Source organism: Eleutherodactylus coqui, chromosome 1 (assembly GCF_035609145.1).
Source record: "Eleutherodactylus coqui strain aEleCoq1 chromosome 1, aEleCoq1.hap1, whole genome shotgun sequence".
In the NCBI taxonomy this organism is placed as follows: Eukaryota; Metazoa; Chordata; class Amphibia; order Anura; family Eleutherodactylidae; genus Eleutherodactylus; species Eleutherodactylus coqui.
In genome coordinates, this window is record NC_089837.1 from 106,163,608 (window position 1) to 106,185,651 (window position 22,044).

At 42.4% G+C, this 22,044-nt stretch overlaps 1 protein-coding gene across 2 annotated transcripts; it reads right to left on the minus strand.

The window, feature by feature from the left end:
• Positions 1–1,461: 1,461 nt before the first annotated feature.
• Positions 1,462–20,994, minus strand: MOGAT1 (monoacylglycerol O-acyltransferase 1). Of its 2 annotated transcripts, none has more exons than XM_066598851.1 (7): positions 20,900–20,994; positions 17,921–18,036; positions 11,601–11,779; positions 10,626–10,830; positions 9,830–10,004; positions 8,046–8,245; positions 1,462–5,969 (listed from the first exon to the last, which is right to left on the minus strand). In XM_066598851.1, exons 2-7 carry the CDS (start codon positions 18,012–18,014, stop codon positions 5,815–5,817), a joined length of 1,008 nt encoding a protein of 335 aa, XP_066454948.1. In that variant the 5' UTR covers positions 18,015–18,036; positions 20,900–20,994; the 3' UTR covers positions 1,462–5,814. The 2 variants fall into 2 exon arrangements, with proteins under 2 accessions (XP_066454948.1, XP_066454959.1); XM_066598862.1 differs by lacking the exon at positions 20,900–20,994 and adding an exon at positions 20,598–20,618.
• Between the last annotated feature and the right edge of the window lie 1,050 nt (positions 20,995–22,044).

Here is a 22,044-nt window from a genome sequence, read left to right on the forward strand (position 1 = left end):
AGCCTTATTCTCTAGAATAGTAAGAGGCTCAGTTCCCACCAATGTTCCGTTATGGGGACGGGAAACTGAAAGGCTTGATTAGTCTCATGATGGAAAAAGATGGTGCCAGCCCGACCCCATTGACAGCAATTCGGTGTCCTTTTGGCTTTAGTGCTGCCGGTCAGCATTCTCCTGACACATTGTATGGTTTTGTCCAACACTGTGCTGGATCTACACTTGAGCCTCCAATGCTGATGTGAACATGGCCTACTAAAGATGAAGATTTGGTGTCTTGTACCTTCATGTTTCACTAATGAGAAGTTTGGTTGGTTTGCTAAACTTTAGCAAAACGTTGGTTCTGTCTGCATTAGTTTGAGCCAAAAGTTCACCAAAATCCTTAGGCCTCATGCCCATAGGCGGATTTGAATTGCGGAATCCGCGTAGACGATCCACAGTTCAAGTTGCCCATAGAAAAAGATGGACGTCCGCACTGGAATTAAAAGCATGCGAATTTGTTTGGCGGATCCCGCATGGACGACTTCCCCTGAAGTCAAATGAATTGCAGATGGGATGCAGATTCTGTGGAAAAGCAGATTTAAAAAAATAAATAAATAAAATTCTGTACTTCGCATGTCGCGCTGCCTGCCCACACAGGGTCCTCGGCAGGGTGGGATTCCGCAGGCAGAATCCGGCCCACCTGTGGACATGAAGCCCTAAACCCAGATGTAAAACACTGTCTTAAAGCCATAAAAGCCTCTCTAGGGCTAGCTTCACATGGGCAAGCGCAATATGGAGCGGTGAATCCCGCCCCATGTCGCGCTCCCCACCATGTGAATTCCCCAGGGATGTGAGGCAGTTTCATCTCAAAACAGCCTTGCATCACTTCAGGGACGCAAAGATCTCCCAGAACGGCTGTCACAGCTGCGCGGGAGGATCGCAGAGTTCTCCCATTGCCTTCAGTGGGGCCAGCACCACTGCAGCCGTTGGCTTCATTGAAATCAATGTCGCTGCAATTCAGGATCTTGCATCCAGGTAGAACATGCTGCAATTTTTTTCCTGCATCTTGGTGCCATGCAGGAAAACATCGCTCATGTGTATGACCCCATTTAAAAGAATGGGGTTCATATTTGTGCGAGATTTTCTCGGGCATGTGAAACCGGGATTTCAGGACTAGTGTTGAGTGATCTGAACCAGTAGAACCCAGTTTTGGGTCAAACTTTGCTAAAAGCTCAGTTCAGGTTTGTGTCAAACTGAACTTTTAGCCATGTTTGAAGCAAGACAGGGCTCTTCTGGTTCATATCACTCAACACTAGTCCTGATAATCAAATAACCAGACCAAGTATACATTCTGGGGCACTTGTAGGCCTGTATACTAAAAAAATACTGAAGAGAATTCAAAAGATTCCACAAAGCTTACAATGTAGAACATCCAAATACACGCAACACTTACTTAGGAAGGAAGCATCAAATGAGAATCTGAAGTATTTCAGAAAGGCATTTTATTCTGCAACACCAACAATACATCTCAGACATCACAATGGAGCATTTGTTTGACCAGCTTATATAATGTCATTTTCTGCAGTCACAATATTTGCCACAAGTGTTGCTCATAAATAGAAAAATAGAATCATCTGTACAAAGACAGTCACATTGTAGCCTGTTGCTATAAAGTTGGATATTCTTCCACTATACACAACAGATGTCTTATTACAAAACGAATATGTATAATTTTCCAGCCTACTGTAAGTGAAATTCCTCAAAAGGAATATCAAATATTTCCAACAGAGCATTCCTTTATCGTTACAGACGGCACACGTGTTCATATAATACCATACTACTTCTTAGAATACCATTTCCTGTACATTGTAGCAGGATTACCTAAACTTAAATGTGATGTAACATTGTAGTTTTAGATAGAGAGTTCCTATGGTTGAGTGAATTTGGGAACTCTGCCACCTAGTGGTTGGTAGAGAGAATACACTAAACAAGAACATGATTAAATTAGTTTGGATTTTTTTAGGACTGTCCTATAAAATGAAATTATAGGCTTAGAGTTTATAAACTGTACATAAAAAGTATTGCACTGCACAGACAACTGAACACGTTTGGAGGTCATTCTACAGCTCATATATACACTGAGCCTATAAAAATATATTTTTCCCTTTAAACTTTTATATAGATTTAGCATTAAACATGACTGTAAATAGAATTGTAGGTCAAGTTAACATTTACAATATCTGTATATAATAGCAAGTCACAGTAGATTATATTAATTTCTTTGTGGACATAAAACACTATTTAAAGGGGCATTCCCATCTTAGGGTTTCATGTCCAAGCTGGGAAACCAACGGCTGTTTCTCAACCACCTCGCCAGACATTGTCGAAACAGCCGAGGCAGCAACCGTACGCCATTTTTGTAATACGGGAGTTACAGAAACAGCATAGCGCACTGTGCTACACCATTTCCAGAACTCCCATTCACTTTAATGGTATTTACGGACACAGCTTAAGGATGCTGTATCTGTTAATGTAACACCCGGTGAGGTGGTTGGGGGAAAGCTGCGGGTTTCCCCAATCTTGGGAATACCCCTTCAATGTCAGAGTGAAACGTCTCTACAAAGTGATTAGTATTCATTACAGACAAGGGACACAAAGTAACTGAAGACTAATATTCACCCTTGATACATTGCCACGGATTGGTTTTGGGGTGTAAAGACACGAAGCACCCAGAAGCCATGTAACATGAGGCTTCATTGCGAATGGACGCGGTTTTCAAACACCTGTTAACATTCACATGTGTATTCTTTGGGAAGAAGAATTATAACATGCAAAACCCAATGGACATTAAACAAGAATTTGTAACCACACAGTTTTTGTGGAGATACCATGGTTTTCAGCTGTATCGCTATATGTCCTACACATCTACAATATTACTTGGTTTCTCTCACTGAGATCAATCATACTTTGCTCTACTGGCTAACAGTACCAAACCCCCTTTTTCGATTTTGCTATATGTCCTGACATGCTGTGGTATTTGCCAGTAATTGCTGTGCTGCATCAGTATCTGCAGTGATTTTGAGTTGCAAGTACAGGTGCAGCCAGTTATTAGCAGTAAACCATATACAGTTACCATGGCTTGGCCACAACGTGCATGGGCAGCCGTGGGCAGCTATTACCAGCAGCATTTCTGATTGCAGCTGGCCCCTCTAGTCCCTTTACCTGAGACATCCACGTGCCAGCTCCAATCACTATAGCGCCTCCTACATTTGCAGGGGGAGAAACACTGCTGTGTAATAGCAGTCTTAATCCCCATTCACATGGGTGTAGTTACGCACTTAATACAGAGAGGAACACTATAGATTTGCATTGGGGTACTCAGACTTCCATACTTGTGTGCGAGGAAAAAAAATAATAATAAATTGCAGCATGTCCTATTTTGGTTTGTACTACGGACCGAAATAGCCCAATTAAGTCAATTGGATCGCATTAAAAAATGCAACCAATACTCATGATAGGTGCATATTTACGCATGACGGCAACAGGGTCTTCTTGCATTTTGGCACACGTGAAAAACGCAAATGAATATCCATGCAAAAAACTCCGCAATACGCAGTTTATCCACGAAAACGCTGCATATTTTATTGACTAAGACTAAATCCTCCCATGTAAATAAGCCCTGAAGGCGATTCCACATGGGCAAAATTTTTCCGCTAGAATCTTGCGGTATATTCAGCATCCAAACTGCTAATGTGCGGATTTTGATGCAGAATGAAAATGACAGAATTCTGCATCAAAATCCACATTTAGTTATGCGGATGTTGGTGCGGAATTCTGCGACTCAAGGATTTTCAACCGGTTATAGTGTAAATACATTCAAGTGGAAGATCCGAACTGCAAGCCCATTTCTTGATAAAAACATGAAAACCAGCACCAGCCACCACCAGGACCCGTGAGGGGATAAGAAAACACACACTTGGTTAATTAAAAAGAATCTGACAATGAAAAAAACAAAACAAAAAACCACATACTACTACTATAACCAGCAGAAAACCCTGTAGTTGCCAATAATGTTTAATTCAAGTTAGGGCATTTTGGAAATGCTGAATATAAAAGTGACAATGTTCCAAAAGTAACTGACTTTTGAGATACTGGATACTTCTCAAATAATGAGAGATGAGTGAGCATACTCGCTAAGGACAATTACTCGATCGAGCATTGTCCTTAGCGAGTACCTGCCCGCTCGGAAGAAAAGGTTCGGCTGCCGGCGCGGGTGAGAGGTGAGTTGCGGCCATGAGCCATGATTAATTTTTCATGAAGAGGGTGCTTAATCAAAATGTGCTAATCAAATGTGCTACGTTTGTAGTGAATACACCTTAAAAAAAAAAAAAAGGTGGAAGGTGGTTTATAGTTTGATGGAACTATGAATAAGCCACAATTTTTTGCCATAAGCCAAAAACCTCACACGAACAGAAAAAAAATAAATAAAACACAGCCAATGTGAAGTATCATGTGGGATGCAAAAAGCTTCTCTATAGCAGGTCCTGGACAGCTTATAAAGAGGTAGAGGGAAAGTGAACACAGCAAAGAGGAGGGGAAAGGTTTGCTAGAGACGACCTGGGAGTAAGACAACCCTAAAAGCTAAACAGGTGGTATCCTTAAAGGCTCTGTGCACTTTCGCACTCTCTCAATGTGTTTTTGTAATTGGTTTTCATTAAGAATTTTATGATTGATTGCTATGCTTGTATTGCGTTCCAAGGCGCTGCAGACTTGAGGACTGAGATTCTAGCAAATTCTGTCAAAGTAAACAGGCAGTTCCTCGCCTAGCCTGCTTCCCTGTTGTGGACATGCATTCACTGCCTTTTCATAGAGCTATTACAGATGGCTGTATAACAGTACAAGGGGATGGTGGAGAAGATCAAGAGGACAGAGCAGAGAAAGCTACTATTACAGAGGGCTGTAAAATTTACTCTGGGTAAATTCTGTGCTGTTAGCAGTAAAAGGGAAACAGACCAGTAGCTACATAGAGAAAGAATGAGTTAGATGGAGATAGCTGTGTAGTATTGAGTGGGTGTGGTTATGGTACACAGCCTCTGAAAAAGGAGAGGTGAGGGAGAGCCAAGCTCATATGCATTAATGAGAGGGACCAGCTCATCAGTACTGGGAATGCCATGCAGCCCGGAACTTGAATGTAGGAGAGCCTGCAAGTATGAGGCTTTCTAAATGCTTGTGAAAGAAAATTCTATGAAAAGAAAATTAGATGTGCATTATTTTGGCAGGGCCTTAGAAAGGTGTGTATTAATTTTTCTTCCACAAAGATTTCCATAGCCTTTAATCTAATATCGAATGTGTTACAAACAAACAAAAAAATAGTCCTTCAATATGCCCCATAAATGAACAGTTTTGCAAAAGTGAATGACGAAAACTGCAGTCATATTATTCAGAATCAGTAAAAAGATAATGAATTTGCTTTCATCTCTGTAAATATGCTTATTACCCCTTCTACTTTTAACATTTTTTAAGTGAGGTTACATGGAATGAATAAAATGGTATGCAAAACGTTTGGCAAATGCACTGGAAAGATAAATTGTACTTTGCAGCTTAGTCTGTGATTAGCACTAACACCTTCTAATTCCACTCATATATACAGAATGTAGATCTTCATAAACAATGGGTGCGCCTCGTGGATGAGAACAGCTATAGCAGAGCTGGAGTGGCTGAATACACTATTACAGTTCTACTGATCTAAATAAATAATCCTATACTGGAGTCAAATAGGCTTTGCAGCAATAAATCCTAGTGTTTCCAGTTCCACAAGCAGAGCCTTATTTCAGGAGGTCACGTGAAGATGAGACTTTTATGCTCCGGGACACCATACTTTCCCTTGTTCTCCTCAAATAAATCCTGAAGAGCTTTTAGATACTTCTGATGCAGCTCTTCAATGTCTTCTTGTGTGGGATTTGAGGTCTGCACCACCGGGATGGGTTTACCCACTGTGAGACAAATAAAATTTATATTACCTATTAAGGTTAACAAACAAACCATATCAAGAGAGACCGTGTACAGAATGAAGAATTACACATTGACAAATTAAAGGGGTATTCCGGGATTTAATTTTTTCTAGTGATGAAAAACAGGTCATGAATAGCTGATCGGCAGGGATCTCCCGCTTAGGATCCCCAGTGCCGCTGCAGTCAACACAGGAAGCAGAAAGCACGGACCATAGTGCAGTGGCCTAGATTGGTATTGCGGGAGGAGCCAATATTGAATTCAATGGGATCTGCACTGTAGGTTTAACCCGGGCTGCTAGTTGATGGTCAAGGCTTTCTGCCCTTACCACAGTAACATTGGCCTGGGAAATCGGCTGATCATCAGGGAGCCTCAACGATCATCTATTCGTGACTATTAGTTTTTTTTTGCAGCGCAACATGCACATATTTGCTGCACAGGAGCACACATCAAATACGCAATGACATGCATACTCGCTGCGTGCCGACGATCCCTATACACTGTCTTGGCATGCATTTCCCGAATATGCACAAAGAGACAGTGCATGCAGTGATCTTTTTTGCGTGTTGTGTGAGGCACGATTGAAAGTGAATGCACGATCGGTACCACTTATTAAGCGTGCAAAACCCGCACACATAATACACTGTAGCATATGCTAAGGTGACAGAGCCCCAATATAGAGCACCACCACACTATGAATGAAAAGTTACACAACTTATTTTGGTTTTAATTTCTGATCATTTTCAAAACATGTTCTAACAGCCCGTGAATAAGGGTTGTTTCACATTGGCGTTTGGACCTCCGGTCGGAGGTTCTACTACAGATCTGACACAATATACAAGAAAAAAAAAAAAAGGGCTGCATGCAGCACTTATTCCAGTTAAAAGCCGGGCAGCTGAGCAGAAACTGAACAGACCCCATTATAGAAAAGGGGTCTGTCCGGTTCCATCCTAAGATGGAGCTGTTCGGTCACGGAGAGTCCCGTTCAGGAAAACGGAATCCCCGCCACATATGTGAAAGCATCCTGAGAATACTTGTTTACATACAGAAATTTCAAACTCCATACATTACTAGTTCCTCACTCAACGGCTCGGACTCCAGACTGATACACTGTTGCCAACTACAGGAGGGCTTGTTCTGTGGATGTGCATGTGTTTACTCTGACTGGATACAATTGGTAGTAGGACTAGGTATGTACTCGGTCTGCAGCCTCTGACTAAGAACAGTAGGTGTATTTCATGGAGGGAACAAATCTGTAAAAACGCTGAAGAATTTTTTTTGTAGAATCCATTTGGCGGATTTGCCAAAATACAGAAAGAGTGCTTTATGTTAATTTTTTTTTTCTCTTTTGTTCATACAGGTCAGGTTTTTTTTTTGTAAAACAGAGGAAATAGTGAAAAATATGGTATATATATAAAAAGAAAAAACGGCAACTTTTGCTTTATACAACAATTAACTTTTATCTACTGTATATAAACCAGAAAACCTTGACTAGACACGCTGTAAGCTCATCATTCTCCAAGGCACCAAGTCCACACATATAGTATAATTTCTCAATACATAAAAATAGCTGCCCAAGGTCTTCACAGAAAAGGATTGTCAGGATGACAAATGGCGTCCCATGACCACAAGTAACACTTAGTACATTTGGGATGGCGAGAAAGAATGTGTTTGCTGTTGACTACCAGACACACACACCGTATATTACCTTCTGCTTTTTTTTACTCCGTTTTCATAGCTGCAAATTTTGATTCAGGGATACAGAAGAAAATAAAGGCTTTGTAAAATGGATTTATCCATTTCTAGAGCCATTTATATAGCTGACAGTTCTACATAAAATGAGACAATGTAAAGTCTTATAAAATTATACATGTATTCCAATTTATTATATAGCAGCCATGCTGTTCAGCCTTTCCACAAATTCAGGTTGCATCTAGTCAAGGTTTTCCGATCACCTGTTCAGGAATATGTTGCAAGTTTCTAGGTCATTCGAATTAAAATAGTGCTGGAAATTAGAACAGGTTTTAAAAACCTATTCTATGAATTCATCGTTCACCTACCCACTGTGTGAATGGGCTTTCTGAAAGGCACTAATCCAAAGCTATACTGGAAGATCCCACGTGCATGGAAGAGGGGTACAGCAAAGCCCAGTATTTTCTGAAGGTTCTCTTGGACTCTTCGCAGCAGAGACCCTTTTGGGTTGGACACCTGGAGGAACAACTCATTCTCTCCAAAGGAGAACACTGGCACCAAATGGGCACTGAAAAGAAAAGCAGCAGTTAGGGCATATAAAACACCTGGTCAATAAGGGGCCGCTCACATTAGGATTTTACCATTCGTCAAGCCAATATGTTTCAATACAGGAAAAGGTTAAAAATGATATTTTTACGGTGCAACTGTGCAAACAAAATATGCACTTGTACAATAACCCATAGAAACTACACAGGCCTTAGATAGCAGCAGGGAAGCCGGCACCGTTGGAATGGCAGCTGGGAAAAATAAAATCAGGTGAGGTGAATATGGACACAAACTTGTGGTGGCTGGATAGCCACATCAGCTTCATACCTGTTCAGGGGATTTGTAGCTCTGTATTAGAGAAACAGAGTATTGACCTCTTAACCCCTTAAAGGACCAGACACTAAGAATTTTACCCATGTAGTGGTTTTACAGCACATTGTTTTTCCTTCAGCTACTAAAATTATTTTTGCAGTTTTTTTTTCCTGTGACATATAGGGATATTTTTTTAATAACTTTTTTTCTCACGGTTAAGTTTTATTGGGGATAATAAAGAAAACAAAAAAGAAACGTATATTCCGGCATATCAGACGACCTTTTAACCCCAAAAATCTCCTCTGCGGTCGGGGGTCGTCTTATACGCCGGCTATACAAAAGCTAAAAAAACAAGATCAGTACTCACCTTCCCCGGCATTCTGCAGCACTGCTGCAGGCTGTCGCTCCCTCCTTGTCCCCGACAGAGCAATTGTAGTAGGACGCCGCGTGTGTTAGCTAATCACAGCATTAGCTTTCTGGAGGTGGGGATTTCAAGCACCGCATCCAGAAAGCAATGCTCTGTCGGGGGCAAGGAGGGAGCGACAGCCTGCAGCAGCGCCGCAGAACGCCGGGGAAGTTGAGTACTGCCTTTTTTTTTTTTTTTTTTTTTTTAACACCGTATTCCAGGCGTATAAGGCGACAGTGGGGGGGGGGGGGGTCGTCTTATACGCCCCGTCGCCTTATACGCTGGAATATACGGTAAATAAAAAGTATAAATGTTAAGAAAAAAAAAAATTATATATTGTAAGTATATTTATGCTAAAATATAGTATGGGAGAATAGGTTCCTCATTTTCTTCCAGACATTTTGATATACAATATGTATCGTTTTTGATTTCATGGCACATACGATGACTGTTTTGGTTGACGCTGCAGAATAAGTTGGCGCTATACAAATAAATTATTTCTGCTTTGGGTCATTTTCTTTTTTTATCTATGTTTTTAATTTTATTCTATAGTTTTGTATAGAATTTTTAAACTTTTTTGTAACTATTTTTTTTTCTTACCATCTATGTCCCCTATGGGGGTTATTCACATTGCCTTTTTTTTCTCATTTCACACTTTTCCACTATAGCTGGAGCATTCAAAGGAGATACAGGTGCGGTACATACTACAGACATATGTTTCTGTAATCCACACTACACATTTTTATTCTTAAACCATTTTGTTACCTACAGTTCGAGCCCCCCTCCCCACGTTCCTGTTCTTTGGGTTCGAAGGAGAACTAGTTTTTCTCATTGTACATGCATGTGGAAGATTAGTATCCATCACTCATCATGGACACCAGAACCTACCCTCTCTTCATCGCCACTTTGATGAATCCTTTCCTCTTCAGGATATTGAGCGTCAGGTTCCCAGGGTGGGCCTCCAATGATTCTTCAGCCCCCCCTATTACTATAATGGAAGCATTTCCTCCATCCTCTCTGCTTAGTACATGTGTCACACTCTTCTTGGATGCAGACACAAGACCTGGAAACAATAAAGGGTTGTGCATTAATAAAGACGAGGTACCTGCAAGCTATCCAGGAGATCATTGGCCTTATAGAGATGTGTTCATTTAGATTATAGTTTGCCCATTTTAGCCAACCACCACCTGAGGTTTCTATGTCAGACATTCACAAATAGGAAGGAGAGTATCATAAGCCGCCAATTAAACAATCTGTATATTTAATGCAGGAGGAGGAAGAGGAAACTGGAATAACCAGGGCAATCACATGTAAATGCAAGCCCAATGTTTTGCAAGTTGTACTAATAAACTGGCATTGTCTCAAAATGCGCTTTACTAGCAGTAATGCCATGTGTTACTTTAGGTAGGTCATCAATGGTAAAAGTTCCAGAATGCCCCTTTAAGGCCGTTTTCACATTAGTGTCGGAACTTCTGGCCAGAGGCAGCACTTTTTCTTCCGCTCAAAAGCCAGGTGGAAAGTGGACCATTATAGTCAATAGAACCCGTCCGGCACTGTTCGGTGCCATCCACAGACTGAGCTGGTCAGCCATGGGAATTCCCTTTTCCTGCTCCCCAAATGGAGCAGGAAAGTGGATCCCCCGCCACAGATGTGAAACCACCATATGACATCATTTTCAACTTACCAACACACATTATATACTCCCGAAAGAAGGGGCATTGGAACCAGAAGGGGAGAATGTGCAGATAAGGGGTCAAGCCTGGAAAAAGCTCCTTAAATCCTGTGTAGTTGGTGCAGAAGTTTCCAAAGGCCCCAGCAACAAGAACACCGTGCGGATGGAAGCCCAGGAGATAGTTGTGCTGGGGATCTAAGTCAGCTGTCTTGATTATCTGGAAAAATAGGACACCAGGAACCATTTAGTAAATAGCAATGACATAAGCACAAGTCAGTCCCAGACAGAGAAGTTCTGTATGTCAGTAGCTTCATGTGAAAAACTGCCCTCTCTTCTTGAAGTAGCACACCAATGGCCTCCATGTGCGTCAGTATAAGTGAATGGAGGACATGTAACTTGTGCAACTCTTCCCCATTTACCTCTTTTAGAAGGCAAATGAACCCGCTTGCAACTTTAAGCAGATGTAAGTCTAATTAGTCCAGGCCCTATAGGCCAGTTTCACACGAGCGCAATACGGGCAAATTAACGCACTTAATTTATGCCCACAAATTTGAGTCTGATGGCCTAACAGAATCATAGATACATGAGCACATTGAAGACATGTCCTAGTTAAACCGCTGTTCTAATGACCAACACCATCACTCATAGATTTATGCTGTCTGCTTAGGTAATTAGACCAACTTTCAAGCTAGAACTTCTGTCCGTAGTACGTTTTTTGAAACTGGTCAGAGTGTTGTCAGGAGCAACTATCACCTATTCACTAGATAGGCAACAAACTGCTAGATCAGCAAGATCTGACCGCCGGAAATCGAGTGCCAGGGCTTATGCTTGACCATCACTCCATTCAACTCACGCACTGGAGGACTCATTGTGACCATTACATGCAATACATTTAAGTAGGCTCTAGATTAGATAATTAATGACTGCTATACATGGGGATCAGTATGCAAAGAAGTTTTATCCATTTATTCCCTTTACTAAAGTTACCTTTATTGGAAAATAATCCTTGAAGTATCTCCACACTGTCCAGTTTCGTACCCACTGCCACCTGCGTCCTCCATTCTGTGGCGTCTCCCAGTCAAGGTACAGCCACAGCACATACAATGCCACCAGGAGCCAAAATCTTGCAAGAACCAACAGGATGAACAGTCCAACACAGCATTGTGCTACAGAAAGAAGTGAGGAGAAGAGTGGATCAGGACCCCCCAAAGCTTTTAAAGCCACGTATACATCTATTGTCCAAATGCATTTACAATTAAAAGCGGTCTGGCAATTTAATTTCTTTTCAAATGCTTAAAATAAAATAGTAACACTCATCTTACCCAATTGATGCAGCTTCCAATCTGATGCTTCCTGTGCTCCCCTGCCGGTCTCTGTACTTGCTGTTTCGTGGTTCTTGTTGGCACGGACATATGACTGCTGCAGCCAATCAGTGGTAGCAAATTGCCACAGTGGTCAATGATTGGCCACAGCAGTCACATGTCCGTGTCAAAAGGAGGATCCCAGGAAGTGTTAGATTGGGTGCAGTAGTAAAGCAGAGACATAATAAATCAAGCTAGTAGTGGCAGACAATTATCACTGAACTCGGAAAAGCATCCTGGAGTTTTCAGGGTACTAGGAAACCCCAAGTGTTTCCTTATGATGTATGGCTCACCTTGCATTACAATCATGTAGTACGCAAGCAGATAATCCACAGAGTATTAGACGAGCAGAGTCTCATTTCAATGAGCAAGTAACGTTGCCATTAACTTTTTGGCTCCCGTGCAGCCCGGTTATACAGAGAGATACATCATTAGAATCAGTCAGTCCCCGTATAAGCGGATGAGAATGACTGAACTATTACTATTTAAACAAAATGATAAGCAAATGAGCCAACAATGATTTTTTTGCCTGCATAAAACAATTCTCGTTTGCTCGTATTTAGAGCGGACAATTATTGTTCGCTTTTGCTTGTTTGAATTTTCTTAATTTTTTTTTTTTTTTTTAACAATAATCCAAAGTCTAAAAGCCTCTTTAGCTCTTATTCTTTTTTTTTTCCTCCACTGTTATCTCTTCACTCTACCACTAATATAATGGCTCCTTCACACTGGCTAGAGCGATATCGGGCTGTGAATCACGGCCTGATATCACCCTCGCAAGCCTTCTGAAAACCCCGGGATGCGAGGCGTATTCACATGGAAACAGCCTTGCATCCCTGCCGCGGCTGTCACAGCTGCTGCAGGGGATTGCGATGGTCTCCCATGCTGTAATTTTTTTTTCATGCAGCATCGCAGGAGTGAAAGCGTCGCAAATGAGAACGAAACCACTGAAAATAATCGGTTTCATAATTGTGCGTTTTCACTCACTCGCACTGCGCAATTTTATCACCAGTGAGGAGCCCCAAGAGTCCTTTTACACGGGGTGAGAAATCATTGGAACAAGCGAAAGATGACAGTTATTTGCTTTAAAATGTCATCAGTTCACATGCGCAGACGATCCTTTACATTTTTTCGTAATTGGCTCGATAGTTGGTCGTCCAGGAACCTAGGTCAGTGAATGGGAACGACTGAAGGATCGCTTTTTACATGGAGTGACTGAATGAGGATTTCAATGCTGCATAAAGTGAACAAATTATCAGTCCTCATTCAATCATTGATGTGTTTACAACGAACAATCATTCATTTTCGCATGTTCTTTTTTGAACATTTTTGTGTAAAAAGGCCCAAACAATAGGAGAGAGTTTATTTAAAGTGGTACATGGGAATGTAGAATTGCTGCCCATAGCAAGAAAGTTCCATCCTTAAAAGTTTTCCAAAAGGCCCATGTACAAGAAATAGAGATGTAATGGATTAACAGAGGTTACTCCATGCAATGTAATAGGAAGGAACATTTCACAAGCTGCTTATCACTAGCACAAATGTGGAGACTGTAAATACCAGAAGCAAAGAGGTTTTCCAACAGTCTACAGAATTCTGCAACTTTTACACCCAACAAGAACTGCACAATTCTATTTTGCACAAGCTGGTGATGTCATCATTGAGAATCCTTCACTTCTTGTTCAGGGTTCACATTCCTACGTCACCACTGAATGAGAAGTGTTTAAACGGAACGACGAGTGAATGAGCCAACGATGATTTTAGTCCTGCAAAGATTGAAAAACGGGAAGCCAATGATTGTTTGCCATTGGCTCACATTTAGAATGAAAGTTCACTTTGTTCATTTGAACAATAGTCATTCAGTCTAAAAAGGTTGTTCTACATGTTGAATACATTAATCTTACCACTCAGTAAAAGTTAAAAAAAATAAATAAAATATTCAAACACTTAGTCCCAATACCCCACATTAGCATACAAGCAAGCAGGAACATCACACAAGAGTGGTAGCTGCTATGGGGCCCATGAAGGAAAAGAGGTCAAATCATGATGCCTCATCCTCCTCCATATATAATGTGAACCTACACAAGGCCATTGCTCCAAAAAGGGACCTCCACTTTACCAATAAGGGAAGCAAAAAGAAGCGTAGAGGGGCCACACGTCCACAAGGATCAGACTTTTTTTTTATGGGGATGGCATTCTAAAACACTAGGATGGGGCCCCATTTTTCTCTAGATATATGGGACCTGCCCTCCTCTACTCATATACACCCGTTTCTAGTAGAGTAGTTCTAGCTGTTGAGCAAGCAAAAAAATGAAGAGTCATGAAGTAGTTCTAGGGGTTGTTCCAGAATTTCAAGTTATGCCCAATCCACAACTGAACAATTTATCTGCCTGTATAAACAGGCTCCATGAGCAAATGATAAATCGTTGTGTGTAAAAGCACCCCAACGCTCCTTTTACACCTAATGAGGAACTCATGATTCTTGTTTGCCTGAGCGAACAAGCTGGCGATATTATCATCTTGTTCGTGCAGCCTGTTTAGACAGGCAGATCATCACTGGGAATCATGAACTTCTCGTTCAGCGTTTTACATTCCTATGTGAAAGGCTGAACAATTGGTGTTTAAACCCGACGAGAAGCCAACAATGATTTTTATGCCGGCTGAAACCGAACGGGAAGGGAATGATCCTTGCGAGACATGGTTCACGTTTAAACTGAACCATTATCGGTCACGTGATTGTGGAGCAATAAATAATCGTTCCACCTAAATGCACCTTTGGGCTTCAGAAAGCTAGATGAAGAAACTCGAGTTTGATTCCAAAAAGACACAGACCAGATTGTAGCCTATTTATAACTTGAGCGACGGTAGCTTTGAATGTGGGATAAAGGTGAGGCAGGAGAGTAACCTTGTGTTATAAAGTCACACGATAGGAGTAATTGCCAGAAAGAGAGCAATTGCTGCGTGACTTGTTTCTAAGGGGTGGGTCACAAATACATGACAAACAACAACACCCCAACTATTTTCCACCATGCTTAACTGAAGTGTAGTGGCCCAGTACACGCTTTCCTGGCCCACTCCATAATGTCATAGATGTACGTCTTATGTTGATGCACTACGCAAAACTGTCTTGTTATTCTGTTAAGTGTATTGCACAGCTGCAGCATGTGATGGGTTAATGTCTGCAAAGTATGAGTTGAGTGAGAGAGGTTATAAATGTGAGTGTTTGAGAGCGGGAAGAGGTCCATGCCTTCTGGTTCCTGTCAAAGAGTACCGGCTACATAGGGGCACCTTTAGCGTAGTGAAGAATGGAGGAGAGGAGAGATTTCCCAGAGTGCGTCTTTAAGAAATGACAATGAAGTGATCCTCCCCGAAAAGAGAAAGTAGGTGAGCAGTGAGCAAGTGCAGTCTTTCAAGGCCTTGTGCAAAGGTACTCAATTGTTTGTTTCGCGCCCGCGAGTCCTGAAGTCTGGGACCACCCGGTGGAGGTACTATACAGTCATTGTTCACACTCAAGCGCCCTGAGGTCTGGGTACCACTGAGTGGAGGTACTCTAGTTTCTCTCATCCTGCACTTTTCAAGCCTGTCATTTGTGCCTTGTATCGCTATAGTTATTCTTCAAGTAAAAGTTATTCCAGGCCCTGACCGTTTCCGGGGACCTGAGGTACTATACAACCGTTTGTGGCGCATTTATTTCTCCGCTGATGTTTATGCCGAGGGATACCGGAATGGTAGCGTCACCCAAGACGACCACGACCCGTTCCCCAGTTTATTGGGCATCCCCATGCCAGAGGTGTCCAGAAGAGACCCAGCACTGTCCTGGTCTTGGCTGCGTGCATCCCTCCGGTAGGGAGCGTGGTAAGCTCCCCCATGACAAGCCAGCATCTAGCCCTTCCAGCATCTCAACGTATGCCATGTCTGGGGGTCACCCTACAGGGTGCTGCAGAAGCTCTATCTATACCTTGCCTTTTGTGACTTCCAAGATCTCAAATTTAGACTCCATACATACAAAGAAAAGTTTGTTTATATATATAATATCTTACTACACTTCAAGCAATATAAAAAAAAGAGAATAAGGTAAATCAAACAATCTCTGCACAGTGGTAAAAAGTTCTGATTTCATAACTCAGATTAAAAAGGCTTGCCCAGGATTTGGGGGATTTTTCCATTTGATGACCTATCCTCAGGACAGGTCATGTAGAGGTGGTTGGTGGGGGTCTGCCACTCAGGATGCCCACTAATCAGCTGACTCTCAGAGCACCGGAAGCAGATTGTGCCATCTGTACTGCAGGCGCAGTTCCTATTAAATGCATGGGGAGCTGTGCCTGCACTACCAAATTGACCTGCTTCAGTGCAGATGATGCAGTCTGCTTCCTGCGCTAAGGAACAGGTCATCCATAAAGGGGAAAAAAAGAAACTTACAAAATACTGGACAACACCTTAATGTCAATTAAGGTGCAACCCCTCTAATTGCCTATCCACAGGATAGGTTACAAAAGTCAGATTAGTGGAGGTATCACAGCTGAGCCCCCCACTTATCCCAAGACTGGGGGTTCTATATCCCTCTGTCCTCCTCACTGTACCCCTTGAAGTGAGGAGACTGAAAGGAGCAGTGGTCGCACATGTGCGTATTGCTATAACTTCAATATAGCTGATGGAAATAGCTAACTACAAGCGCTCTACTCCTCAGAAGAGATGCTGAGCAGTTTCAGTAAGACTGTCGCTCTCTTATCTTTTGCTTAACATTTCTTCTGAGTAGCGGAGAAGATGCTGGAGCTTTAGAGGCAGACGCTCACCACACCAGGGATCCCTCCACATACCCATTGGAGCCCAGAGAAAGACAAGGCAGAGCAGGTGTGACCACCTTACTGAGGTGGATCCAACAGAACCAGTAGGTGGCGCTATTCTAATATCAGTCTTCCACTACAAAAACTAAAAAGTTTAGAAATGTAAATACAAAAGACAAAAACAAAACAACAGTGTTTAACTATGGTCTGGAGTTAATTAGAACATTTTTGTGGTACAACGCCTTCAAATCAAGGCCACCTTGTCTCTATGCTGCCATGACAATATCGCTGTAAATCCTGAACATTACTGAGAGATGATCCCCGCTGAACATGTGATTTGTTGAGAGGCTCTACATACAGAAGAATGAAACAGCACCCCAGGTAAATATGCCAATGATTTTATTCCAAATGACTTAAAGCCACTAGGAAACAGACTAATTTGTATAGGGATGTTTCAGATAAAAACATCCTTCATCAGTGAAGCCATGTATGACCGCGGGTGCCACACAAAGGACTTCACCTGCTCCTTACCTAACGAAGGGTATTTTTATCTAAAATGGTGCATACACAATGGTAATTTTAGATGAGGCGGTTTACGTTTGAATGAACGGGTGATGTCACCGCTTATTCGTTAACGGGCTCGTGCAGCCTGGTCATACAGGCAGGTACATCGCTAGCTCATTCAGTCCCTCATTTAGTGGATGAGAGTGACTCAACAATTACTGTTTAATCGCTGTTGTCCTATCTGTTGGCCACAATCAGCCGCCAGCTCCCATAGAAGCCTATGGGAGTTGCAGGCAAGGAGAGTGGGAGGGAGCCGCAGGAGAGGCGAGCGCCGCACTGGTCCCTACACGGGCTCGGGTCGGGTCCCGCTGCGAGGATCCGACCTGGCCGTCTGCAGGTGACCTAACTCCCACCTCCCTCCCCTTTGCTTCTATACATGTTTTATGGGAAAGTGGTCAACCCAATTGGAACCTGCACCTACATACCCCATGCTGAGAGTTGTGTGGCCAGAATACATATATAGTTCTCCTTACTGAAAGGCCTTTTAAGGTGACTTGCATAGCATACTGACTTGTTAGCGCAGGTCCTAGGATCCATGGTCTATAATAATGCACAGTATATAGGTATACATGAATGTTTATATACAATTTGCTAATGTTCTTACCCAGCAGTAAAAATGAGAAAACCCACTGTAATACAGCTAATGTCTGTATCCGCCTGACCAATGGGATGTTCAGAGGCGCAAACTCCACTTTCATCCTGAAGGGACTAAAGTTTGCTCTGTAAAGAGAAAAAAAGAATACGAAGGATTATACTGTTGCCAATATGAGAAAGGTTTGTATGTTCCCAGCTTGTGATCGGTGCCTGCTCAGCCTCAATGCTGCCCCATCAGCGGAAGGCAAATGCAAAAACAGCCAAACTGGATACATTTTTACACCAACAGCATAAACAAAACCTCAAAATATATGTAAAACCATCCCAAAGATGCCTCATCTTACATGTGCCAACTATAAACCCAGTGTAATCAGCGCACTTATATTATGTCCACTGTCTACCATTCAATTCAATTAGAAATGCCCCCCCCCCCCCCACACACGGAAATGTAATTAAAATTATAGACCTGTGTTGCAAAAAAACGTATTTACGCATGCAAATTTAGGAAATAGAACTCGGGTTCATTCACAAGCATGTAGTGCATGCGTGCAATGGATTAATGGATTCCACTCTGGCTGCCTGCAACCAGCACTAGGGGCAGCTAAGAATGTTACTGCATGAAGTTATAACTATGGGAGTTGCAGGTCGGGGGTTAGGGGTGCTTTTAGATGGAACAATTATCATTCAAATGGGCGAAGTGAATGATAGTCGTTCAGTCTAAACGATTCTCGGTTGAACGAGCCAACGATGCATTAGTGGGTTGGTAAACAGGTGAGAGCGGAGATATATGATGTATAGCACTGTAGGTGCGGATTTACATCTAAAATCTGCTGCTGATCCACATCTTCAGGTGTAGGGGTGAAGCGCGCTGCGGGTCAAAATTCACACCAAATACCAGTATAGCGCCTGCCAGAGCGCAGTCTTCCTCCACTTTTTTTGCATGCTGCAGCCAATAACGGAGCTCAGCGATCCAACGCTGCAGCAGCCTGTTAATGTGACGTCAGAGGGAAGACCGGGAGCAGCGGCGCAGGACACAGCGGAAACGGCGAATATAGGCTGGTTTAATATGTTTGTGCATGGAGAACCAGGTTTAGAAAAATCTAAGCACTTGGACAACCCCTTTCGGGGGACATTCACAGATACAGGTGTATGTCAGTATGTGAATCAGCAGCATGTTCGCAGAATGAATGCCTTGCGGTTTCCTATGAGAAGTCTTTTTACATGTAGAAATATGCAGCATATTTACGTGTGTAATAAAAAAAAAATAAATTAAGGATTTTGTGTGTAATTCTGCAGGTTTCCTGTGTATTTACGAACACCCACATGTTATTACATGACATGCTGCATTTTTTTTCCTCACGTGACTGAAAGTAATAGGAAAAAAAAAAAAACAGCCATGAATGAAGTCATTGAAATCCGGCTGGGCTCACACAGGCGGGAGGTCATTTCAGCCGGGCAAACAACTGCGTTTGTGCGAGACCATTTCTCCTGCGTATGTTGTCCGTTGCCACATGTTTGCATGCATAAATGTCGTGTGTTTGCGCACTGAATGACACAGATTTAGTGCTTATATGCGCAGTGAATATCAGGTTTCTGATTTCAACGAGTTCTTGCGGTGCGCAAAGTGTGCGCAGGATGGGTCATGTCGGATCATTTTTCACACGATCGCCCATTGTATGAAAAAAATAAATACGCTCATGTGACTAAATCTATTGAAATCAATGTGTTCTACTGCCCACGTGTTACCTGCGCACAATTTGCACATGTAATATGCTTTTGTGAATGAGCCCTAAGGGTGCAGAAACAAAATTGCGCACGTAACCAAATGGGCCTTAAGACATAAATCACAACCAACCACTGTTTTCATGGCGCTACTGATACTGTTCTAAAGCAGATACAGACAGTGCTAACAAAACTAGGGTTATATGAAGACATGAAAATCATGGCTGCGCTGCCACTTTAAATTGGTCCCTATGGAATGAAAAAAAAAAAAATTTCAATGACTTGCAACTGTTACAAAAGTACTAAAATCATATTACTGCAGTCACACATTTTAGTGATGGTCTCACGCCTCCTTTACATGGGGACCTACGCGCACAAAAAAGTACGCACTTTAAAAAAATTATTAAAAAAAAATAAAAATCTATTACATACTACACATATCACACTTAAAATAATAGGACACACGTGACTGAGATCCCGCAACTAAAGTTCCTTGCTGCGTGAAAAGACAGTACCTGACCCATGTTTGTTGCACAAGGCGCAGGATTTTCTATAGACTCCTATGGGAGCTGGATAACACGTACCCCGCAGCTCCAGATTGTGTGAAAGGGCAATTTCACTGCTAATTAAGCTTGGGACTTATGCAGCGTTTAGATGGAACAATCATTCAGAAAATTGTTCAAATGAGCGAATCGTTCAGTTTAAATGCAGGTAAGGAACTAACGAGAATTGTACGGTTCTTGCTTGTCATTCAGTTTCAGCCGTCGTTCACTTGTTGGGCAGTTTAAAACACGATCGGTCAAAGTTTCACAGGAATTAGAGCACGCGATGACATCATCGGCTCGTTCAAAGGAGAATCGTGAGCCCCTTGTTCTGTCTGAAAGCGCCATTAGAATAAAGCAATTAGTTTTAAAAAAAATGTAAGTTTATCAGGCAATATAAATTAGGGTACATTTAATAGATACCCTGAGGGTGGAGATAAGACAAGGAGAGAGGGTAAAACAAGCCTGCCAGCTTAGAGACTGGCAGGGACCGGAGCAATAAACAGCGCAGAGAATCCGGGGAAAACAGGATTTTTCTAGATAATTTCTAGACAATTAGTCACAGAAGAAAAATTCTGGCAGAATGCAAGGTTTGCATAGTGGAAAACAACGACCCGTTTTGCATGGATGGACTACAGAGCTGTTGGAGTCCTACAGGTTGCTAAGGTCAGTAACATCCCATAAGAGGGTGCTGGGAGTCATTGCTGCACATGGCAGTCACTCACCTCCTCTGTGTGTCCTCCTCTACTAGTGACTTGCTGCACTTCCTTGCATGGGTGGGATATACTAGCAGTAGTGAGCCTGTTGTGTGGAGCTGACATTAGACACCAGGGGAGGTGCTGAGAGTTTGACTCCCAGCTGATGCCTATCTTAACCCCTCCCGCACCAGAGCTAGCTCATAGTATTGCACCATCTATGCTGTTACTCCGTGTCAGGACAAAATATAAAACAATGGTCGCTGCTTCCAACCTACATACTGCAGTCCCTTTTAGTTTTCTGGGAAATTGTCCTGTTATAACTATACTGGGCTGTTCCAAAAAGATCCACTCAAGCAGTATAGTTCACGACGGCAACGAGTAACAAGTACAGAAAAAGTTAGGTAAAAGGTCCTCTGGTGCAAGCACCGAGTCATGACTGACTCCTAGGGTCATGTCACATCGTGACGTTTTCTTGGTGGTTTGCCATTGCCTTACCCAATCATCTTTTACCCCCCAGCAAGCTGGGTACTTATTTTACCGACCTTGGAAGGATGGAAGGCTGAGTCAACCGGCTACCTGAACCATGCGGGGTTTGAACCCATAACACAAAAAGTTACAAATGGTTTAATGTGTTATCAAGTTTTTCTAAGGACTCATTCCCACATATATAGCGCTCCTGGTCTTGATGCAGCGATTTACACATTTGGCAGCCATACACTCTGCCTGCAGAGACCACTGCGCAATGTATTGCGTATGGACAGCGTATCATATGCTGCCCATACAAGTCTATAGATCTCACACTGCGTACATACAAAGAGAAGTAGCGCATGCTGCGATTTATTCCTCTTGCGTATTGATATGCATTGACACTTACCTTGTGTGTAAGTTGCACCAGAGAGCAATGGCGTGCCTCCAATGTAAGCAGACCATGCCACTGTTATGGGATCCCTGGTGCCAAATAGATTTATAGTCTATCCCAGTGATTCTCAACCCTGATGTACTGTGAGAATCTACCAGGGGTACCGCGAAACCAAGGACGGATTGGCCACTCTGTCCACTGGGAAAAATTCTGGTGGGGGTGGTCTCGACTTGGGGCTGCCCACAACTGTGGCTGCTACAGGCATCCTCCTATAAGACTCCGGTTTACAAGGTGGCTATAAAGTAAAAAACAA